Source organism: Zootoca vivipara, chromosome 9, assembly GCF_965207765.1.
Source record: "Zootoca vivipara chromosome 9, rZooViv2.hap1.1, whole genome shotgun sequence".
NCBI classification, from domain to species: Eukaryota; Metazoa; Chordata; class Lepidosauria; order Squamata; family Lacertidae; genus Zootoca; species Zootoca vivipara.
The window spans coordinates 40624001-40649154 of NC_142592.1; the positions used below are offsets into that span (position 1 = coordinate 40624001).

A 25154-nucleotide genomic window follows, 5' to 3' on the forward strand; every position below is an offset into this window, starting at 1 on the left:
CCAACAGTGTTGCTCAGCTGATGGTAGGGCTTCTATCAGCAGAGCAGGGAGGGGAATAGTTTTCAGCCATTTCCCTCTACTGCCCAGAGTGCATTTAAGAAGCTGCAAGGAAGAAGGGGAATTGCTGAAAACTTCTTCACTCGCTGTTTTGCTGACAAAACTCTTACCATCTGCTGAGTGGCACTTTGCAATACAATCCTTTATCTTTCAGACTTGTCCTCATTTTTATTTACATCTTTGTCTTTTCTGTCTTCAGAGATACCCTAAGGGAGGTGTTACATCTCTTGAGGAGTACGGGTAACCCGCAGGTAGAGTACATAGTTCGTATAATGAAGAAGTGGGCCAAGGAAAACAGAGTGCCTCTGTAAACCAACATCACCAAAATAATAGAAGTAATTGCCATCTGTGATGTGCCTGACTGGAATATTTGTGGCATCTTCTAGCCTGATACCAGCATTATGCAGACTGTAACAATGCAAAATATTCAGAATAGATATTTATTTTTATATTGATAATTCTTTTTTAAATTTAAACTGTATGTATTGCATATATTTGTGGGGGGAAATATGTAACTTTAGTTACGCAACATCTCCCAAGTTCCATTTTATTTTGTACTACAATTGCTAGTTTTTAACTGTTCGTGCTATCTTCAATCCTCGGGTTGTTCCAGTTTTGTGTATTCAACAATGCACTGTGTTGGTACTGTACTGAGACTGTTCAAGAACTGGCCTGTGCTGCACATAGATGGACTCTAGTCTCACTGTATCACTTTTCAAAGCAAAATACAAAATTAACTCAATAATACTCAGCATTTCATATTAATACTCTTGAGGCTTGTTTCTACATTAACACTAAGCCAAATCATGGCTTCACTCTGGATATTGCAACAGCAAGACCAGAGGGAGGAGCAAAGGAGCTGTGATTTTCACTCCGGTTACATGCATTATTGTTCTTTCTCACTAAGTCATAGTTTGGTTTAGCGGGGTTTGTGATCCGGGCCCTGGTCATTACAAACAATATATTTCTGAATTGTAGCAAAACTCCAGCAAATGATAGGATGTCTTTGACTTCAGATGTACATTTAATTACCGAGGCCTCTTGGATATTGTGAGGCACCTTTTACAGAGAATAGCTGAATCATATGCTGTTCACTTCTTTATCTGGTTCCACAGGGAGGATTTGTCAATTGATTTAAGAAAGATTGTTAGCTCATGCTATCTACAATTAACATGCTAAACTGAAAGGTACCCACCTTTCCCTGCAAATGCTTGCAATTACCGTATTTTTCCATGTATAAGACTAGGTTGGGTTTTTTAAACCAAAAAATTAGGTTTAAAATTGCGGCTTGTCTTATACACGGGTAGTGCTGAGGGGTGTTTTCTTAATTTGGAGTCCCCCAAAATAGGAGGCATCTTATACATGGAGGTGCCTTATACATGGAAAAATATGGTAGTTTGAGGGATTAGGGGAGTTGCTTTCAGATTTTACTCCTGAAAACAAGATTGTGAAGAGACACGAAATAACATACATTGGGGAAAACCACAGTAAAATGTGCATTGCACACTTGTACAGTTTTTATGAATATAGTTCACAATCATTTTTATGCTTCTAACTTTTCAAAAAAATGTTTGTAATCTGCCCCAAATTTTAATTCTCGGGTAAAATCCCAAAGAAATAAATAAATGTAGAGAGTAACTCATTATGCATTTTTAAAGTACCTTATAAAAATAGAAATTTTGTTCTCTTGTGAATGTGACTAAATGAATACTGTATGGTATGTGTTGTTATGACTTAGTATTATGGATCTTAATTTAAATATAAAATATGCAAGGCACAGCTACAGGTAATATGTTGTTTGTGCTTTGCAAGTGTGACTCTGAAATAGGATACACAATTGAAAAGGGGTGGCTTGAGTAAATTTGTAATTGAGTAAATTTGCATCAAAGCCTGCTGGAAACAATCAAAATTGGCTTATCTGTCTCCATCTTTGGGTGAAACACACAGGCTGGTGAACAATGGGAATTAAGAGAAAACTAGGCAGTCCTGGCAAATTTGGAAACCAATTTTAGGTATAAATTAGTATTTTGTCTAGGAAAAGTCAGTAGAAGCCAAATTGGGTAGCTGAATTGTTGGAAAATTCAGAACAGACAAAAGGATGCACTTCTTCATATACAGTAACGGTAAAGGTTAGTTATGATGGGTGTGTAATATATCCAGTATTGCAGGTGGTATGTCTCTGGATACAGCAGGTGGGGAATGGGCTGTTAAATTCATATCCTGCTTTACAAACATCTGGTTTGCCATTGTAAGATGAGGCTTTGGTCTGATCAAGTGGGACTTTTATGTTACTTTAATGTGTGCTTTTCTTGGCCTGCCACCACCAAAATCTGTCAGCTCTTTGGGGACAGAATCGTTTTGGAGGTAGATCAGGATCCCAAACTCAGGGTTAGCCACATTTTTTTTCCATTCTAAAATATGGGGTGCCAAATACCATACTGTTTCTAGAGCTAGGAACAGCCCTGAGAATTTGGAGTTAATAAACTGCATTAAACTGGTCCTGGGAGGTTGCAGGTGAGTGATAAGCCCAAATTTCCACCTGCTCTTCTACCAGTCTCAACGGAAATTCAGTGAAGAAGTGAAAACACTGCAGTGGCATTGTTGCTGTGCAGAGATTGCTTAATTCAGGTAACACGGTTGTGGAAGATCTTCAAAGGTCTATTTCATCAGTACTTAAAACAGCTGCATCATAAAAGTTCATGTGCAAGTATTTTACCATATTCACATTTTTTATTCGTGAAGATTAGCATCTGGCAAAGAGCTGCTTTCCATAATCACCTCCTTATACACGAGTTACTAAGATCTGAACCGACCCCCATATGTATACGACTTTCTCATTGTAGTAGTTACGAAATGTAAAAGAGATGCTCTTATGTCAGAAATGGTCATGCGTGGTTGCATCCTCTCGGACATTGAGCTTGCTCCGTACTTCTGGGCCGTTTAAAATTCCAGTCGTGGGCGTGGCGGACGAGCTGAATCGCGGGGGGAAGAGAAGATGCCTGGGTAGCAGCCCACGTTCATTCAAAGCAAAGTTCGATTCCTGCCCCTTTAAGAATCTTACGGTAGAGCAGCGTGCATATTTCCAAGGCAACTATGGGCGGGGCTCGAGCGTCTTCAACGTGCGATCGCGGTGACGTACTGAAAACCTGAGCAATAACAACAGTGACGTGCGGCGGCGCGTCCGTGGCGGTCCCGCTTTTGCGCATGCGTGCCCTAGTGGCCTGCTTCTATTTACGTGGGGGGGCTCCAAGATGGCGGCGGTGTTAGCAGCGAGGAGAGCCTAGTGAGGAAGGGGGGGGGAGGTACCCTGACCCGGTTAAGGGGAGGGAACGGGCGGAGGAGGAGCCGGAGTTGTGGGTGGTGAGGGAGGGTCACCGAACAGGTGGGAAGGGGGGGTGGGGGGTTAGATGATGGCGGAGCCGCGCCGGGTGCCGTTAATTAGTCTGTCACCCGTAAGGCGACGAGAAGGCGAGACTCCGGTGCTCGAGCGAGAGCCTGGAGGGGGTCGCGAGGCGGAGCAGCCATTGGTGTGTGAGGCCCTGAAACTGCCACAACAGCCGCAGCAACACCACCACCACCTCCACCACGATAGTGGCCGAGCAGAGCCTCCACCGCAGCCCTTCGAGTCCGGCAGCGGCTCCCGACTGGAGTTGCAGTCGGGGGTGTTACCGCGCGAGGTCAGCCGGCCTGAGCAGACACCGAAGCCGCTGCTGCCACCTCAGCGTGAGCCTCCAAGGCCAGAGCCGCCGCCGCCGCCTCCTCCTTCGAACCAACCGTTGCAGCTCGAGAGCAACCGGCAAGAGTCGCCGCCGTCGCCCCCGCGTCAGACGGTGCGCCTGGAGTTGGTGCTGAAGGACCCCACCGAGGAGAGCTGTGTGGAGTTCAGCTATCCCGAGTTGCTGTTGTGTGGCGAGCCCCGGGTACGGGACCTGCTAACCAAATTCCTCCCTCTCCATCTTGACTCGTATTTATTACTCTTGTCCCTTAGCTTGAGCGCTGTGTGAACGAAACGAATGATGGGGAAATGAAAGCGCTTGCTGGGAAGATCCTATGAGGATATAATAGCTTAAACGCTGCTAGTTACCCTGTCGAATGATAGTGACCATGTAGGAACAAGCTTTTTTTGGTGTGTGACCCTTTGATCCAAATCGGAGTTTAAAGAAATCAATCAGTTGGCATATTGACCTGTGTGAGGCTCAAATACACTTTTATTGCCTGGGCAGCTCCCAGGGTGCATGCATTTTCTTTAATTTGTCTTCAGTTAATTCTTTTAGAAACATTCTTCACCTGCATTACATAAATTATCTGTTCTATTACCTGGTCTTTGTGAGCATTTCACCATGGGACTTATCCAGAATGTTCATTCAACCTTGCCACCTATGTGGTGCCAGGTCACAGTCATAGAATGGTAGAGTTCGAAGGGATCCTGAAGGTCATCTAGTTCAACCCCCTGCTATGCAGGAATCTTTTGCCCAATGTAGGGCTTGAACCCATGTTCCTGAAGAGTAAGAGTCTCAGACTGTACGGATTAAGCTATAAGAGGCTGCCCGACATGAACTGCATGGCTGTGCCAGGGTACCATAGTCTCTGTAGGAAGAGTGGTGATCATGTACAAAACTGAACCCAGTATAGGTTCTTGTACTTCAAACTGTACACAGATCAGGAAGTTCCCTTGTTATAGCCCCATAGAATGGCTCAAATTTGTGAGAGTAACCTAATTTGTTAAAACTAGTTGTAAACAGCTAAAGTGGCTAAGGAGAAAGGAAGTCAGTATATATTAAGGCTAATTACTTGGTTGTAACTATTAAATATATTGGTGTAAGTCAGTTATAACATTTTAAAACACCTTGCTTTAGACTTCAGAGTGGTGTTGCTTAGATATCAGATTTACTCTTACAATTCTGTAGGAGGCTGATAGCATTGAGGGTTAGTGTACTTGTTCTTGCAAGAAAGGGTGACAGAATTTTCAGCTTTGCATAAAAAATTGAACTACAGTCACATTTGACTGTTGTGAAATAGACTGGTATATTCTGACTCATTTGCTTTGTAATGTAGAGAAACTTGTCTAAGGAAAATATTTCAGAATAGCTAGTGGAAATACAGTAGTAATCGTAAAGTTCCAACTAAAATTGACAGGGCTACTAGGCTGAATTACCTACATGAGTTCCACAAAATTATCTACTTACTTTTGTCTGGAATTCTCAAAGCATTGATGCTAGATAAAACGCTGCCATGACCAGTCCATTGTACGGAATGGTAGCATTTCTTCTTCCTAAACAGAGACTAATTACAGTTAATCACTGGTTATACTGCTGGTAATTTGTCCATATGAAGCTGTTCTCTTCTCTGCATTTGGTTTGGTGTCCAGTGCAGATTTGGGTTCTTTAAATGGCTCATTATGGTTCCTTCTCTAAGACTTAGAGTGGAATATTTTAACTGCCACTTGATAGCATTTTGGAGACAGTGAATGTTGAGTTCTACAAGTGGTGTTGCAGCCTTATCTACAGAAATGCAGGGTTTGTGCAGTTCTGAGAAATGGATAAAAGCTGTGGATAATTCACAATCCTTTACTGAGGAACATCTGATAGTTAGTTGAGACATTTCTTTGGGCCACATTTTCTTCACTCACAGGAAGGTCTACCTATATGAGTGATGTAATTTATAATCCCGGATTTATGGATTGGTCTTGAGTGGCAAATTAATTAGCAATGCAGAGTGTTAAGAACCTGGGTTGTGTTATGTTGGTTGCAGGAATCTTTCTAGGAGTGAAGAAAATGGATCCTAATTCAAGATTAAATTGTGTTTAGGATGTGTTGCTAAACATCTGAGCTGTAGTACCTTCAGCTCACTAGTTGACCACTGAGAATGCTCGCACAGGCAGCTGCTATCAAGATTAGCCTATGTTTGTATTCCATCACTAGAAATAATTTGACACTTTTTGTGTTCTCTTTTACAATCTGGTCCTCTTTTTATGGATCCCAAGGGTGGCATTGTGCAGTTTTACCAAGTATACCCCTCTTAACGTTATGGAATATAATCTTATGTGGTCTGAGGAGTAATTTTATATCCATTTGCCCTTTGCTTTTCTGCTTTTTCACTTGCTGTAGTTTATTCTTCTTTGTAGGCCTGCATACTTGGAGTATTGCAAATTATCATTGAGTGTTTCGTTAAAAAAAATATGTCTATAATCTGAAATCTTCTCATACAAAGCACATTAAATGGAAATGCCCAGGCAATGTATAACATATTTTTACCTGAGTGCTTTGCCCAAAGCTGACTGAAGGTTGTGATTTTAATTTTTTAAAGATATAATATAAAATGGTGCAGACAATTGTTGTTCTTGGAGGCAGATGCAGGAATGCCCATGAATGATTTTACAGACCACATGTGGGATCACTGGCCATATGCGAATAGCAGATCTCTGCTCATTGTAAAACAATATTGAATATGTAGAGAGATTAATGAAACAAAGGAAATAAAACTAGCTGAATTACAAAGGAATTGTTTAAGCACAGCCTTATATTCCTAAATGTTGTTGACTTTTGTGCCGCTGGGTCCACCTATGCCTTTCCTTTTCCACAGTAGTGGGAAGGCAAAGCAAGAGAACACTTGTGGAACATTGTGAAATGCCCTGCATAGTATTTAATTGTTTATCATGACATCTGAACTGGACCATTATGTGCTACGTTTGGTCATGTTAGAAGCGTGTCATGTAGCAAACTATAGGGATTTGGTCACTCACTATGGTTGTGGTCCAACACCCTTATCTGCTAAACCACACCAGTGCCATACCGTGTTTCTCCTAAAATAAGACACGTCTTATATTTATTTTTCCTCCCAAAAAACACACCACGGCTTATTTTCAGGGGATGTCTTTTTTTTTTTTTTGGTGTCTTTGCGGAGGGGGGAGAGACGGAGCGAGGCGAAACGGTGTGTGTGTGTGTGCAGAGCACAGACTGCCCACCTCGTGGGGGTAACCTCCTGCTGCTGCACCTGGGTAAGGAAAAGGGGACTTCTCCCTCGCGCGCACGCACACACAAGAGCACCAGAAGAGTGCTCTTCGCGCTGCACTGTGCTCCCCGAAGCGGCAGCGCGAAGAGCCCGGTGAGAGGCAGCTGCGGCTGCAGGTGAAGCCCGGGATCTGCGTGGGCGACTGGGGGTGAACGCACTGAGCGCTGCGGCGGTAGCGAAGAGGCGCCCGATCAGCTGAGAAGCGGGCTGATCGGGCGCCTCTTCGCCACCGCCGCAGCGCTCAGTGCGTTCGCCCCCAGTCGCCCACGCAGATCCCGGGCTTCACCTGCAGCCGCAGCCGCAGCTGCCTCTCACCAGGCTCTTCGTGCTGCGCTGCGCTCCCCGAAGCGGCTCCCACCCCCGGCTTATTTTCGGGGGATGTCTTATATTTATTCTACTAATTAAAAGCCTGGCATGGCTTATTTTTGAGGACCGTCTTATTTTAGGAGAAACACGGTATGTCTGAAAGCATAGCCTTAAGAACACAGGACGACCCTGTCTGGATCAAACCAACGTACTGTTCCTGCAGTGGCCAATCAGATGCCTATGGGAATCACACAGGCAGGTCATGACTGCAACAGCCCTCTTCACTCATTTCTCCTAGCAACTCGCATTCAGAGGCATGCTGCCTCTGCGGCTGGAGGTAATACATAGTGATCATAACAATTAAGCATTGATAGCTATATCCAATTTGAATGTGTCTAATCCCCTTTTAAAGTCATCCAAGCTAGAGACCATTCTATATACAGGTAGGTAGCCATGTTGATCTGACGTAGTCGAAACAAAATAAAAAAATTCCTTCCAGCAGCACCTTAGAGACCAACTAAGTTTGTCATTGGTATGAGCTTTCGTGTGCATGCACACTTCTTCAGATACCAATGGGAACTATAGGGAATTCTATAGTTAAACTGTGTGCTATGCTTCCTTTTGTCTCTTCTGACTCTCACACCATTCAACTTCATTAGATGATCCTGGGTAGTTGCATTTTATGAGAGGGACAAAAACCTCTCCCTGTCTCCTTTCTTCACACAGTGCATAATCTTGTATGCCCATACCCACCGTTTTTTCCCCTAAGCTACAAAGCCCCTTTTTGTATCTTTTCTTTAAAGTAGGATTGCTCTAGCCCCTTGGTTGCCTTTTTTCTGTGTCTTTTCCAACTCTACAATATTCTTTTAGAGGTGTTGTGACTAGAGCAGCACACAATATTCCAAAGGTGGTTGCACCATAAAATTGTGAAAGGGCATTATGATATTGGCAGTTTTATTTTCATTACCTTTCCTAATGATTCCCAACATGAAATTTACCTTTTAAAAAAAATCAGTGTGGATACCCAGCCCACAGTCCATTCAGTTGAGTGGTTCCCTTGAATGCATCTAGCCCTGACCATGCTGCAAGGACAGTAAAGTTTATTGACCTTTAATCTTTAAAAATCCATCTGAAATTGATTAGTCTTTTATAGTTGCTTCCTAGATTCTACTGACTATCACAGAGAGCATTTTAGTTTGTAAATAACTTTGACTCACACACTTTCCCTGCAGCTGCTCTCTTAGAAATATGATCAGGTATAATAACTTGGGGAATGTAGTTTTCAATCATTCAACGTGTGATGAAACTGAATAAAACCTACAAACTCTCAGGAATTTGTGAATACAGGGAGTAAAGGGACTTCTCATAGTTTTGTTTTGAAAGCTAACATACTTTCTATCTCTACTTAGAATAATGTAGCCTGAATGAGCAAGCTATGACATGAATTAGGGATGTGGGTGGTGCTGTGGTCTAAACCACTGAGCCTAGGGCTTGCCGATTGGAAGGTCGGTGGTGCTTCGAATCCCTGCAACTGGGTGAGTTCCCGTTGCTTGGTTCCAGCTCCTGCCAACCTAGCAGTTCGAAAGCACTTCAAAGTGCAAGTAGATAAATAGGTACCGCTCCAGTGGAAAGGTAAACAGCGTTTCCGTGCACTGCTCTGGTTTTGCCAGAAGCGGCTTAGTTATGCTGTCCACATGACCTGGAAAAACTGTTGGCAGACAAACGGCGGCTCCCTCGGCCAGTAAAGCGAGTTGAGCGCCGCAACCCCAGAGTCATTCGCGACTGGACTTAATTGTCAGGGGTCCTTTACCTTTTTTATGACATGAATTCTCTGCAAATTCTCAGTTACCAATATTGATATTTTACATTCAAATGAGAATCCTAAGTATGTATGAGTTGGATGTCGAATGTTGTTGTTAGTCGCTTTATGAAAACAATAATAATAATAATTCATAAGTTGATACCATCTCACCCGGGAAAAGACCTTTCAGAAAGCTTTCTCTAAAATGCAAGTTCTAATCACAAGGCCCTTTATCCTACTTTTGCAATATAACGTATTCTCATTTATAAGAACTTGATTTAAAATTAACACTTGGGGAAAAACCAAAACCTGTCATCTTTAGAATAATAGTCTCTGTAGCCCAGCTTTTATGATATTGGATCAGAAAGTAATTATCACTGGCTTTTGGAAAACAATGTGCGCCTGGAGTGCTGTGCACAGCCTCCATGGCACTGCCATGGAGGAAGAGCAGGGACTTGCATTCTTTCTGTGTGTCTCTTGCCAATAGATGCAGTATTTAGAAATAACATTTGGGAAGCCAGCAGGCATGTTTAAGGTGACTCTGGTTAAGTGTGTGTGTACTGCAGCAGATGCCCAGTTGTTGCATTTGTTGTGGGTACCAGTTGCTTTACACACAGTAGTCCATAACCAATGTCTTTTTACCAATGTGGCATTTCTGTCAAGCAATCTCTTATTTGAATTACAGCCTGCCTTTGTAATGAAATAACATAAGGGGGCTTACAAAAATATTAATACACTAAAGATAAAATACAGAATTACAGTGGTGCCTCGCTAGACGAATTTAATTCGTTCCACGGGTCTTTTCTTATAATGAAAAATTCGTCTAGCGAATCCCATAGGAATGCATTGAATTTTTTTTTGCCCATAGGAACGCATTAATTGAATTTCAATGCATTCCTATGGGAAACCGTGATTCGCTAGACGAATTTTTCATAAAACGAATTCGTCTAGCGAGGCAACCTCCACTCGGAAAATCCTTTCGTTAAGCGGAAATTTCTTTAAGCGAGGCACCACTGTAAAACTCACAGCAATTTTACCACTGCTTCCACCTAAACTTTAAGGTCATGTAATGTGAACCCAACCTACGTATCTCTACCCCATGATGTGGGTAAAGTTTTGCACATGTGGTAAATTGTGTGGTACAGCAAAGGAACACAAGCTGCTACCTGACTGCAGCAATGCCCTGTCTTTGAATCAACATTTTCATGCTCTGTGTGTGTATTCTTTGAAAACTTGAGTGCACATCTTTCTTTCTTAAAAAATATTTTTATGCTTTATTGGTTGAAAACTTTATAACAGAAATATGCAATAGATGTTATAGGTAAAATAAGAAATACAAAATAAACAATTATTCATTCTTTAACTAATACTTGCTTTGTACTGTACATCCATTTGTGATTAGATTTGACAAGACCTCCGGTCTTCCCCTTGCATTCCCGAATTAAGTTCCTTAAATACACGCTTAAAATTTTATTTTATAAAATTATCCTACTTACACACTGAAGCTCAATCAAGACCTGCCAACAGATTGATCTTTTGACAGTGTTCTTTTACATATACTCTGTATATATCCCACTCTCTGATAATTTTTTCTTTCTTAAATACTAAAATATGACAAAGATAATTCTCCACAACTGGGCTTTTCAAGTGGCACAGTACCAACCCCACATATATTATGGGAGGATATATTACATTGTTGGCACATTATTGTTAGCAGGCAAAGGTCTGTAGATCTTGGTGCTTGGATTGGTTATATATAAAATGAGAGTGCCAGAATTTTACAACAGTATAATTCCTTAGCTCAGTCCTACAGCGAATTGTCACTTCGTCCCTACTGTAAAGGTAAAGGGACCCCTGACCATTAGGTCCAGTCGTGACCGACTCTGGGGTTGCGGTGCTCATCTCTCGTTATTGGCCAAGGGAGCCGGCGTACAGCTTCCAGGTCATGTGGCCAGCATGACAAAGCTGTTTCTGGCGAACCAGAGCAGCACACGGAAACGCCGTTTACCTTCCCGCTGTAGCAGTACCTGTTTATCTACTTGCATACCTACCATAAGCATGTGCAATTTGCAACTGCCCCCACCCAATTTCTTGTCCCTCCAACATCCATGACAATCCCACATGTCATTACTTTTCCAAATGCTTCTTGCTATCTCACTCTTCTATCTTATACAAAACATATTTCTAATTCTTTTTAAAAAAACACTGGGCATTTCTAGAAATGTTTCCCAAGTAGCCTTGTCAAATGGCCATCAAACCTGCTAGTGCATTTAGGTGCTACTTGTAAAGCTACTCATAATTGGGCTGGCTTGCACATAACACTAAGCCATAGTTTATGTGCACTGAGCTCCCCATTCCTCTCCTTTTCCCACATGGCGGGGTGGGGTGGGGAGTTCAGCATTTACTTCTACGTACCATGAATCCTGATTCATTGCATGTGAACGGGATCCTGGTTTGAAAGAAACACTTGAGTTGTAAAGCAAGCCATCTTCAAACCAGTGTCTTGTCTAACTAACCAGAATTTGTTTCAACTTTTGTTTCCTTTCCTCTTCAGCCTCTTCAACCACATATCACTAATCCTTAGAAATGTATGGAAGAATTATGTAAATTGTTTACATTTATAAACTGTATAGTTCAAAACAATGGATTATCTATTTTCAGGAGCTGATAGGTTTGCTGTTTCACCCTTATCTACCTTGGCTTGTAGAACAGTGTGTTTTTCATAATTTTAGATTGTTGCTGCTTTCCTGATTCTGAAGGGCTTCAAAACTCTAGAATACATGCTCTTGTTAAGTTAACAGTGACACATTGGTAAATTGGTTCTAGAAATATACCTTTTCTGAGGTTTTGTGATATGGCTTGTAGAAATTTCTATGAAATATAATTCTTCAGCCCAATTATTTGAGTTCTTTGTCTTCAAAGGATGGTGAAGCATCACCTTTTGCTGAAACTTGTGCCATGATAAATGCAAAAAGTTTTTATATTGTAGCTCTCTGATAGAAAAAGGATAAAAGTACAAGGCAAATGGGCCTTGTAGTGGGCTGGCTACAGATTTGTTATTTTGTAAGAACTATTCCCCCACCCCCCAATACTGGAAGCTGCGCTGCTATCAATAGTTTCCTGGTTTGGATGGAATGAGAAACTATGATTATTTAGAGGCATCCTGGTTTGCTCATGCTGCCACCCTGAGACCTTATGGTGAAGGGCGAGTAATAAATCTAATTATCATCATCATTCTGAAAGTAGATTCTGAAAGTAGGCAAAGCTGCCTTAGTTTGTTGAAGGTGAATTCTAACTTTAACCTTTATATGTATGTCAAGCAGACTAGGAAAAGTCACTGATTTACACTGATTGATTGACTAAGTGAATTTCATAAACAAAATGCTTGAATGTAGAAAAAAAGAAAATTGACAATGGAGCTTAATGAACAAATAAACAATAAAATTGCTGTTTTTCAGATATTTCATCTTATTGTCTTACCGGTATTTCATTGACAATGAAGTGGTCAAGTTATATCAGATGTAATAAAATGTATGGCTTTGTCTTAATTGCTGACAGCACTCCAACTTCTTTGGCATACATCATGCTTCTAAATATGTTAATTTGGGAAGGGCAGCTACTTATTCTGATGCCTTGATCTTATAGACACATACTTCAGAGCAACTCTTAATGATTCCATTGGAATTTACTTTAAAACAGGGGTGGCTTGCCCCCCCCCTTTTTTGCCTGAGGGCCACATTCACTCTCATCCAGCTCTCTTGGGGGCCAAATGACAGCAGTGGATGTTGGGGCCTCACATTTTTTCATGCACACTATTGCATTCACATACTATGCTGATACACTTGCACACACACAGAGAGAAAGACAGGGGCACACCCACACATTTTACCACCTTTCTGCTTATCAAATAATCAATCTCATAACTGGGGAAGGCATGATATGTATCCCTGTCAAGGTGCTGAGCTTTGCCCACCATAGTGTGGAGCCTACTTTAATATTATTTTTCTTTTTGCTGCCACTGCTAAGACTGGTGGGATATTGGAGAGTAAAAAAAGATTTGGTTGGAGGTGCAAACTGTGGGTAACGCATCCCTTCTTTAAAGTTTCTAGTACTGGTGTGTTACAGTGTTAAACTGAAATTGTTGCAAAGGCTGCTTCCTCACCAAAGCTCCTTTCATACTGATTCTGTGGCGGCTTTACTCATTTGTATTGTGCATATATGAATTTAAACAATGACTGTGATTTCTGGGGTTTTCTCCTTAGATAAAATCTGCTTTTTCTGAAGATCCATTTAATGACGAAGAGCGTGAGAGGCATGAAGTGGAAATGCTGGCTAAGAAATTCGAAACAAAATACGTGAGTAAACAGATTTATTATGTTGCTCTAAATTTGGTTGTTCATATTTTATAGGTGTTCTTACTAAAGCCACTTGATACATTCTGAAGAATTCAGTTTTCTTAATTTCTCATATAATTTAGTTCATGGTGTCACGTGTGTTATAAAGCTCAGTTAATATTGTTAGATTTTGGCTGCAGTTCTACTTCTTTATGGAAAGAGGCTACAGAGAGACAGCACATGGAACTCCAGTGCCACTGGATACATTACTGTTGTTCTAGGATTACAATGACATGTTGGGCCAGTTGCAGTAAACAAAACCCCCTTTATGCTTACTCCTCCTTGCCCCCAATGTTTAGACTACCTGCATAGGGAGCAAGATAAAATTGGCGGTTACATATTTCAACAGGGTGTTCTGGAAACTAGAAAGCCTTGGTTTGTTGTGGTTAGACATAGCGGGTTATAGCTCACCCAGCACAGCATCCATTTGCTTAGTGTGGAGGGCAGCTGAAAGAAAAACAAAACATAATCAGTTATATTTTTAAATAAGAAATTGTATTGAGAGAATGAACTAATTTAATTCTTCATCATTCTGGGTACTTTTTGTAGAAGAATAATATTTGTTATTCAGCTTAATCCTACTCATCCATCTCCAGCCACACTACTCTCTATTTAGTCTATCTTAACCTCTAACCTATCATAATCTTTCATAAATGAAATCCTGATTAGAATGAGGTCATTGAATTGTCATTGTTGAGCTGTTAAGCTTGGAATTGTTAACCTGTGACTATAAGAGTTATTTAGTACTGTATAAACTTTCATGCCTATATTTTTGTATTGTGGATTTTGAGAACTTGAATGCAGCAGCAAGATAAATTATCTTCTGCTATACTGTAAATTGCTTGATTGTGTCAATACTGAAGTAGTTTCCCCTGTCTGATGCCCTATAGTGCCTGTGTCTGCCTTATATTAACTTGGTTGGCAACAGTACCTCATGGTTTCAAGTTGTAAATATTGTGTTGCAGGGTGGAAAGACCCACAAGCATCGGAAGGACCGTGTTCAGGATCTAATAGACATAGGCTATGGTTATGATGAAACTGATCCTTTCATTGATAATTCCGAGGCTGTGAGTAAAATTTATTTGTTACACTTGTATGCTGCCCTCTTTCAATCATTCCAATCAGTGTTCAGGGGTTTGCCTATGTTCACCATTCCAGGCACTAGCAGTTTGCAAACATCTTTTACTTTAGAGATGAAATTACATCAAATGCCTTCATGGTATTTTAATTTACTTTGCGGAAAGGGGGGTTAGTTCATATATCAGTTCTCACATAGGTTGCATTTAGCAGTCTAGCTTTAGCCTATACCACAACAATTTACAACATCAGTGACTAAGAGCAAGGCCTTTATGCTGCAGTTCTGGCCTTTGGAACTAGGCCCAGAAAAAGCAGTTGGCCAGGTCAGGTGATGGCCAAGGGCCCCTCATTGGTCTGACACAGCAACACCACCATTCACTGCCCTCCCAGCTGCACCCCCCAAGTGCTTTATAGCAGTACCACTTTTGAATAAGTGCTAAATTTGGTTCCCATCTGTGGTGGCCACCCATCATTTAAAATTACCCAGAATGTAATGCCCTGGTCCATGGATATATGAAATTTATTGAGTTCATAGATCTATAGTCTGGGTAATAATAATAATAATAATAATAATAATAATAATTTATTATTTATACCCCAGCTTCCAACAAAATATTAAAATACAGAAATCCATCAAACATTAAAAGCTTCCCTAAACAGGGTAGCACTATAGATCTATGAAAGCGATAGATTTAAGGCTGGGACATTGCATTTTCATTAATTTAAGATAGTGCGATGTCACTATGGATAAGAGCCAAATTTGGCTCCTGTTCAAAAGCACTGCCTCCCATCCATGGTTGAAGCATATATTGGGATCAGGGGAGGATAGTGAGTGGTGCCATTGCTGCTCGTGGCAGAAAAAGTATCTGCTGTCACAAGCTGTTCTGAATTCTGCCCTCATTGGGGTGGTGTTGGAGTGGCATATTTGGCACTGTGCTGAGCGTCCTCAAAGTATGACTCTGGTCCTATTCGGAACAATCTGCCAATAGATGTCAGGAAGTGTTCTTTGTCTGCTTTTTGTAAGCAAACCTTTTTATTTCAGCTTGTATTCAGCTGCCTTTATTTGGGAAGCTATGGCTAAGGTTTGGTTACATTTTTTGTTGTAATGTTTATTGTTTAATCTGTAGTTGATATAAAAATGATTAAAATAATCAAATTTATCCTTGAGAACCATTGTGTGTTAAAAAAGCAGCATATAATGTTTAAAAATAAAATTATCTCCTTCTGTCAAACACAGAAAGCTAAAATGCAAATGGTTTACACTATACAGTATTTTATTTGGAAGAAAACCCTATTGTGTTCAATGGGGCTTGCTGCCTAGGAAGTGTGTTTAGTATTGCAAACTTAGTATGATGTTTCTAGAATATGATGTGAGCTAATTCTTGTTAAATGTCAACATTTACCTGTTAAGCATGGAATTACAGTGAGATGGGAAATTTTTATGGTTTACAATATGTGCCAGAAACAATTGTGCCACTAATGTTGTTGGGCGCTTGCCAATGTGCCCCTGGTAAATGATAGAAATTAGGATGGCATTTGATATTAGCTAGAGGCACTTGATGAGGGATCTTGAGATTTTCTGTTTTCCAGCTGGCTTTATAAAACATTGATAATAGATTAATATCAATTTCCAGGTGCTGGTTTTGACCTTTAAAGCCCTTTACGGCCTAGGACCCTCATACTTACAGGACCGTCTCTCCCGGTATGCCCCATGGAGGACTTTAAGGTCCGTAAACAGTAACATCTTAGAGGTCCCGGGCTCGAAGGAAATCAGATTAGCCTCAACTAGAACCAGGGCCTTCTCAACATTGGCTCCGACCTGGTGGAACGCTCTGTCTCCTGAGACCAGGGCCCTGCGGCACCTGATTTCTTTCCGCAGGGCCTGTAAGACAGAGTTGTTCCACCTGGCTTTTGGCCTGGAGACAACCTGATCCCCTCCCCCATTTTCCTTTTCCCTCCAGATGATGATGCATTTTAATTTTAACTTTAATTTTAATGTTTATTTAATTTTGTTCTTATGTTGTAATTCAATCAGCTGTTTTATATACGGTGTTAGCTGCCCTGAGCCCAGCCTTGGCTGGGGAGGGCAGAGTATAAATAAAATTTATCATTATTATTATTAATTATTATTATTTACCCTAATAGCTTTACATTATGTCATGGCTCTGCTATGTTACAGCCAATGTATGTAATGGTTTGAGATTATTCTATTTTTGTATGTGGATATAATGTTGTCAGCACTGCAGTATCTCAGCATTGTCTTCATCCAAATATCATTCTTTTTTAATATACTTTGTGTGTTGTACGGTCCTGGCAGTTATTTTCTCCACACTAGTATGGTGGTATTACGGTATTTGGTTAGTTTAATATCCTGTTCATTGTATTGCAGTATAGCAAATGCATTATTTCCATATTAACATAATGGTAGTGATCTCTTGACCTAAACCTTCCATTTCCTTCCCAGTATGATGAATTGGTACCTGCATCCTTAACTACTAAATATGGAGGGTTTTACATAAACACTGGGACTCTGCAGTTTCGGCAAGCATCTGATTCTGAAGAGGAAGGCTTAACAGAAAGCAAAAAAAATAGACCATCTAAAGTGAGTAAATAATTTCTTCCAAGAAAATTTTAGATATGTCAGAGGTTTGCTGTGAAGATTCTAAAGCACCTTGTTTATTACATTGAAGTCTTTCAGTTTTCACATCAAAGTAAACGTACTATTTAATACAAATACCACAATATTTATGTTCATTTAGCTGACTGTCTCTATGCGCCCTTGCTTTTGAAGATGCTAAGAAGATGCTTGAAGCTGACTTTTCTGAGTCAGATCATTAATCCATCTAGCTCAAAACTGTCTACTCTTAGTAAGAAGAGTGTTTCACAATTGCTTCCTGAAGTCCTACCATCCAGAAATGCTAGGGATTGAGCCTGAGATCTTCTGCATTTGATTTTAATGGTTATGAAAAGAAGATCAAAATCAGCACCTTGAATTGTGCCTAGAAAAGAATAATGGGTTGGTGCAGATGCTGCAGTGCTGCTGTAATGCAGTCTCTGTAACCCACCCATGCTTAACTTCGACTGCAGTCCTATATACACAGTTCCACTAAAACTCTATTACTTACTTTTCTGTAGACATATATAGGATTACCCTGGAGCTTTGCAATCCTTGGAGGGGTCAGGAAAGCAATGGCGTGGTGGATCCTTCACTGTATCTGCAGTCTTGTCAGCTCATGACAACTAAGGCAGGCAGTTGTGAGGGGTTGTAGGCTCATGGAGTACAGAGGCCCAGAGAGGGTTTCTCTCTGAGAAATGGGCCTGTTTAAAATGCAACAGATCCATAAACAACCCAGCCCCATTAACACCCTGTTTCAGGGTCCTCTGCTGGCTGCTGCTGGCAGCAACACTGTAGGTGGTAGTTCCTCCGCTGCCCAAGCTTTTGCGGGTGCTTTTGGGGCCTCTGGCAGCAGTACCACATCTTTCTTTGCTAGTGGAAGAATGTAATCCTAGCCCCTTCCAGAAATGCTGGTCATGGGCATGGCATTATGCTCTACATATGACAAGTGATTGCTTGTAATGTGAAGAATAATGATGGAAGGACAAATTGGAGGTAGCTGTCATCATCTTACCGTACTTGTAAGGTTCCAGAAGCATTTGACTATTGGAAAGATTACATGGATCTTGTTCTGATCCCATAATGAAACACTTACAATCTTAATTCCATAATAGAATGCTATTTCAGGATTGAAGTAATTGTGTGCTGTTCTTCTTTCCCCCCTGCATTTAGGTAGTTAAACTGAAAGATGGTGAGGACCATGGCATGAAGAAGCGCAAACGGAAAGAGGAAGAGGCAGAGAAGGAGAAAAAACCTCGGAAGATGAAAGTTTCTCGGCCGATGGGGTGCATATTACACTAATTTCTACGAGAGTGTATCCTGTTTTAATTGATTTATTTATTATTATTTATTGAATTTATATACCACCCTGTACCCGCAGGTCTCAGGGCAGTTCACGGAATAAAATCAGAATATAAAACCACAAAATGTAGGAACGTTTATATATAATAAAGCAGGGTTAACACGTTTCCTTATTGAATTTCACAGCAGCAAGCAGATTGCTGACTCGTTTGAGTCCTTCTTGCCTTCTTGGTTGTTAATCCGTTTTGTCCCTCTTGAAAGAATAAATACACATGAATCTGAATGATATAAACTAGTTTACTGTCAGATTCATTGAGTACATACTTAGGTTTCAATAGATATAAGCTATATATAAAACATTAGTGAGTCCTAAAAAGACTCCATCAGAGCATTTACTTCTTAACACTTCTATAAGCAGCAGCCTAACCGACCAACGGACCAAACTAACTGACACATAGTTGGTCCTCTCTTAGAATGTTGGATTTGACTGACATATCCCCCACAAAATACATAATCAAAATAAAAACAACAGCAACCCAACACACACACATTTTAAAAGGGCATAGGATGTCAATCAAATCAACCAAAATCCTGGTTAAAAAGGAACTATTTTGCCTGGCACCTAAAGGTGTATAATGAAGGCGTCAGGCAAACTTCCCTAGGGAGAGCATTCCACAGATGGGGAGCCACTGCAGAGAAGGCCTGTTCTCTTGTTGCCACCCTCCGGCCCTCTCAAGGAGGAGGCACCAAGAGAAAATGTTAAATTACTCCTGTTAGTGTTTACTGTGAGCTGCTGTTCATTTAAATAAATCAAAATCAAGTTGTGACATAGTCATGAACAGGACAAAGGGTGGGATTTTGTGGTGTTTCCACCCCCCTTTGGTTTCCTGCGCAAACCTAGCAGTAGGATGGCTAGAACTTCTTGTTGGCATCTGTCTGTCTTGAGGGACAGTGGAGTGCTTCTCCAGGGGTGAAGTCTAACCACTGCATTAGCAACACTGAAGTGACCTTCCCAGGGTGCAAGCCTGGGCAATGTGTATGGAGGTCCTGGGCTGCCTAGATTACAAGACTCCGCTCCTGGCTGTGCTGATGTGGTCCAAATGAAGTCAGAGCAATACATTTGGCAGCAGCTTGGCTGCAGGAATTGCCAGAAGGCATACAAGGCGCCTTCCCACCATCTTAGGGACTCCACTCTAGCTTTGTGTAGGGTTTATTCTTTAGCCTTTTATTCTGCTGAAGATATCCTATAAGGCAGTGGTGGCTTAAGACCAGAGTTTTGCTTCTCCTAGATGAGCTTCCTTCCAGTGTTCAAAATTCCCATTGATCTAGGAGCATTTTGGGACAGGGAATTTCATTAGCGCGAGCAGTTTCTGAGCTCTGGGTGCAGTCCTGTGTCTAAGATTTCAGATTAAAACTGCAGAGTGGAAGGAAAGGAGGACCTTTTTCTGCCTCCCTACTTCTTGCTACTCTCTGAATACTGGAGAAGAGACCCTCTTAAGAACATTAGGGGAGTGGGCAGGGGAAGAACTAGACCATGTGAAAAATGAACATAATATTTTAGCTGCAGTTCATTCATTTTCAGCCTTGTATTTTTGTTATAAAAAAGCGTGCCTGAACATTCAGTAGTTGTGCCCATAACCTAGGTTTAAGGTGCCATTTAGCTCCTAGCTTTCCTATCTCAGTTTCTAACACTGCTTCCTTCCCATGTTGGCGATCCCCATCTGCCCCTCACTTCCATCTGCACAGTGTGCAGAAATCGCCTTTTTACTGTTGGACCCACTATTGGCCTCATCCGCTCAATCCGCCAGAGCCTGTCTTCACATGCAGGGAAATCCCTAGCTCACCAAGTGTTTGAGACCCATTGGCTACCCTCACCTAGTTTACTCAGCCACTTAAGCTGTTCTCAGGGTGTGGCCACTGTTGCATGCTGATAGCTTCTAGGAGCCATAGGTGAGAGCTGAGTGCAAGATCAAAGGTGACAAACTACCCCAGAAGGAGCACAATATGTTTGCCACCAGAGGTACTACCCATCCCCTAACACCCCACACACCCTGCTTCTAAAATAGTGCTTTCCCAAAGTTCATATAAATATGATACTGCTAAATCTTAATAGATCATAAGACACCAAAGGAAAAATTGCATAATTAAATTTCAACTTTCCACATTCAAGAGTTCTACAGTATTTTTTTCCTCTGGAGCACATTAGTCACAACTAATATGAGATCACAAAATGTCTAAACTCCTCATGTTAGAAAATTTACTAGTTTAGTGTATGTTATGTTACTCATACACAGCAGAATATAGAGATATTAACTAAAACTAGACTCTAAAAATTTACTAAATGGGAATTAAGTTGAGTGAACTTAATTCTTCATAACTGCTTATATACTGTGTGTGTGTGGTTTTGTTTTGCAGGGTAATGGCCTTAAATTCACACAAATCTGAAAAGAAAAAGAAAAAGCTGTACAAGGACTCTCTTTCGGTTGCTGCAATGCTCCGCAAGTTTCAGAAGGAGAAGGAAGCCTTTAAGAAGAAAGAAGTTAACTTGAACCCCACAGTGTCAGTGACCACCTCTACACCTAACAAAGTTCCTGTTGCTCCTGCCACTGGTGGAAATGATGTATCTGACTTGAACCTCATCATCACAGATCCAGTCCTTTCCATTTTTAGCAGCACAAGTGAGCGTGAGCTCCTACAGGAAGCCGAAATTGCCGTGGAGATGTTGGGAGACATTGACTTGGATAGGTTACTTGATGGCACTTCCAATGGTAGCCCAGTATCTGAGCCATCAGGGGAGAATGGAAATATCACTCAGCCCTCCCATACCTCTGAGGTCTTGACGCTGAAACAGGTGCCTGCCCTCCCAGAAGGTCTTCCAGCACACCTAGAGAAGCGAATTGAAGACCTTAGAACTGTAAGTGTGGTTTTCTTGGTGCTGAATTTTGCAGAGAGTTGTTACAACCCAAAATGCTTAACATTAAGGCTGGCAATATTTGTAGTATTAAGAGTAACATTAGAAACATTGGGTGGAATCTGGTGGTGTAGCTGAGCTAATGAGAAAGGGCCATAGCTCGATGGTAGAACCTCTGCTTTGCAAAAGCTCACAGGTTCAATCCCCAGCATCTCAAGGTACTGCAGAGAGACCCCTTCCTGAAACCCTGAAGTCAGTGTTATCAGTACTGAGGTAGGGGCATCAATGGTTTCACTTGGTATAAACTTGCTTCCTATGTTCCTAACGGTAAGGCTTTTGTCACTGAAATGGGGAAGGAAGCCATTTTCAGCTATTCCCCCTCCCCCTTGCACCTATTTTGTGTGGGGTTCCATTACCCTTTGGAGCAGATTTAGAGGGGGGCTGTAGGGATGAGGGGGAATCACCTGAAGTTGTTCCCTCTCTGTTTTGCTGGTGGAAAGTTTCCATCAGCTGACTTACACCACTGGAAACAACTCAGTGTCACTGGGTGAGTGGTAGACTTATTCCCATCTAGTTATATGTCATTAACAGTTTGTATTAAACTTGCAAATGCTGCAGTTTCTACTCTGATGCTATTTGTTGTTTCTTACAAGAGACTGTAAATGGCAGGTCACTTGATTTGTATACTTTTTTGATGCACAACACAACATGTAAAACTACAGTACATATAAACACAAGCAGAAGCACACACACATCAGCAATACATTATCCACACCATCTCCTTCTAATAAAAAACTATTCAAAATAATTTGATAATGCATACATAATGCATACATCCTTGAAAAAAGCCCTATCAAAATAGGCTTTTCATAATTCATTACTAACTGATCTAGGATATCGTTGCAACAGAAACGGCTGCAAAGGGAGCTGAGGCCAGGTTTTGCAGGATCAACTTCTCTGTCACATTGTTGGTGGTTACATCTTATGATTAGTCAGCAGAGGGTAACTGCGTGTGTGTGTATAGTGGATGTGGGTGGCACTGTGGTCTAAATCTAAACCACTGAGCCTCTTGAGCTTGCTGATCGGAAGGTTGGCAGTTTGAATCCATTTGACGGTGTGAGCTTCCATTGCTGTGTCCCAGCTTCTGCCAACCTAGCAGTTTGAAAGCAAGCCAGTGCAAGTAGATAAATGGGTACCTCTGCAGAGGGAAGGTAAACGGTATTTCCGTGCATGCTCTGGCTTCCGTCACGGTGTTCCACTGTGCCAGAAGCAGTTTAGTAATGCTGGCCACATAACCTTGAAAGCTGTCTATGGACAAATGCCGGCTCCCTCGACCTGAAAAGCGAGATGAGCATAGCAACCCATAAGTAACCTTTGACTGGACTTAACTGTCCAGGGGTGATTTACCTTTACCTATATGTATATATATAATCATAAAACTCTGAAGATTTTTTACATTAATTGTACTCAAAGTACCTGTGTTTTTATTGCTGTTTCTAGGCTGCCAAGCTCTTTGATGAAGAAGGCAGAAAAAAATTCTTCACACAGGACATGAATAATATCTTGCTTGAGTAAGTGTTCCCTTGGTTTTGAGGAAAATTTTGTGCTTATGCAACATAATGGTTGTCCTGATTAATTTCTAGGCCATGAAGTAGACAGACTTGATTTATTCATTGTTTTTATTTTAAGGTGTTTATACCCTACCCTTTAGTCCAAGTGGCTCTCATGAGAGGCTTACAGAAATCAGTACTAAGATGGTCTCTGCTCCCAGGTTTGCAGTCTAAAACTACCAGGTATACAAGGAAAATGGAATGAGAGGGAAGAGGGGAAAGTTCTTAAAGTTGCGGTTCTTGTAACACAGTTATACAAGTTTGTCTATGCAGGTTCTGGCTGTCTAGAAGAATTATAGCTCCTTACCCATGTCAGTGGTGGTTCTGGCTGCCTTGCGCTTGTTGCCCTTGATTAAGAGCAGTCGCTCCGAGGAAGCACTTTTATCTGCCTCCCTGCCCAACAGATCAGATCCAGGAGCAGAGCAGATGACAATGTCCAGGACAGGACAGCTTTAAGTTACCCATAGAAATTTAATTAGTATTATTCATTTGCTGAAGATCTTTTGTTTTACAAAGGGAAACTTTGTTGTAGTTTAGTCGTGTCCGACTCTTCGTGACCCCATGGACCAGAGCATGCCAGGCACTCCTGTCTTCCACTGCCTCCCGCAGTTTGGTCAAACTCAGACTCATGTTGGTGGCTTCGAGAACACTGTCCAACCATCTTGTCCTCTGTCGTCCCCATCTCCTTGTGCCCTCCATCTTTCCCAACAATCAGGGTCTTTTCCAAGGATTCTTCTCTTCTCATGATGTGGCCAAAGTATTGGAGCCTCAGCTTCAGGATCTGTCCTTCCAGTGAGCACTCAGGGCTGATTTCCTTAAGAATGGATAGGTTTGATCTTCTTGCAGTCCATGGGACTCTCAAGAGTCTCCTCCAGCACCATAATTCAAAAGCATCAATTCTTCGGCGATCAGCCTTCTTTATGGTCCAGCTTTCACTTCCATACATCACTAGTGGGAAACCCATAGCTTTAACTATACGGACCTTTGTCTGCAAGGTGATGTCTCTGTTTTTTAAGATGCTGTCTAGGTTTGTTATCGCTTTTCTCCCAAGAAGCAGGCGCCTTTTGATTTCGTGGCTGCTGTCACTATCTGCAGTGATCATGGAACCCAAGAAAGTAAAATCTCTCACTGCCTCCATTTCTTCCCCTTCTATTTGCCAGGAGGTGACGGGACCCGTGGCCATGATCTTAGTTTTTTGATGTTGAGCTTCAGAGCATATTTTGCGCTCTCCTCTTTCACCCTCATTAAAAGGTTCTTTAATTCCTCCTCACTTTCTGCCATCAAGGTTGTTGTGCCATCAGCATATCTGAGGTGGTTGATATTTCTTCCGGCAATCATAATTCCAGTTTGGGATTCATCTAGTCCAGCCTTTTGCATGACGAATTCTGCATATAAGTTAAATAAGCAGGGAGAGATAATACAGCCTTGCCGTACTCCTTTCCCAATTCTGAACCAATCAATTATTCCATATCCAGTTCTAACTGTAGCTTCTTGTCCCACATAGAGATTTCTCAGGAGACAGATGAGGTGATCAGGCACTCCCATTTCTTTAAGAACTTGCCATAGTTTGCTGTGGTCGACACAGTCAAATGCCTTTGCGTAGTCAATGAAGCAGAAGTAGATGTTTTTCTGGAACTACTGTTTTTCTGGGAAACTACTGTATGTTTAAATTCTTCTGAATTTGTATTGTACAAGTCTGGAAACTTACATAATCATAGTGTGGCAGCTGATACTTCTGAATTAATTTATGTAAGATTTTTATTTGATAGCTATATTTTTACATATGATGTAGCATTAATCACATGGTACTTAATGAAATAATAGCAGCAAAAAGAGATTGCTGCTCCCCAAGAATTTAGTCTAAAATTTTATCCCAGAGGGAAGGGAGGGACATTGAATGTGATGGGAGATATACTACATTATGTATGAAACAATGGGTATTAATTAAATGTTTCCTGTAGCTAGGGCAATTTAATGCAGAGCACACAGCTGTTTGTGTAATCCACATCTATACCTATTCTAACGGCTATACATCTGTTCTGGCTACCCTGTCAGAGCCTGAAAGATGAGT

The 25154-nt window shown here is 41.3% G+C and overlaps 2 protein-coding genes across 6 annotated transcripts in view; both read left to right on the forward strand.

The window, feature by feature from the left end:
* IFT56 (intraflagellar transport 56) overlaps window positions 1-1840 on the forward strand; it is a 32798-nt gene extending 30958 nt beyond the window's left edge. For all 5 annotated transcript variants that reach the window (XM_035127022.3, XM_088652059.1, XM_035127021.3 and 2 more), the window contains one exon: window positions 257-1840. In XM_035127022.3, coding sequence (XP_034982913.1) covers window positions 257-368 — 112 coding nt within the window. In that variant the 3' untranslated portion in view covers window positions 369-1840. The remainder of the gene's footprint in view (window positions 1-256) is intronic.
* Window positions 1841-1959: 119 nt separating this feature from the next.
* UBN2 (ubinuclein 2) overlaps window positions 1960-25154 on the forward strand; it is a 48513-nt gene continuing 25318 nt past the window's right edge. The window contains exons 1-7 of the mRNA XM_035126928.3: window positions 1960-3977; window positions 13438-13530; window positions 14535-14636; window positions 17111-17248; window positions 18434-18546; window positions 20978-21476; window positions 22974-23044. Of these exons, the coding sequence (XP_034982819.3) occupies window positions 3465-3977; window positions 13438-13530; window positions 14535-14636; window positions 17111-17248; window positions 18434-18546; window positions 20978-21476; window positions 22974-23044 (1529 nt within the window). The 5' untranslated portion in view covers window positions 1960-3464. The remainder of the gene's footprint in view (window positions 3978-13437; window positions 13531-14534; window positions 14637-17110; window positions 17249-18433; window positions 18547-20977; window positions 21477-22973; window positions 23045-25154) is intronic.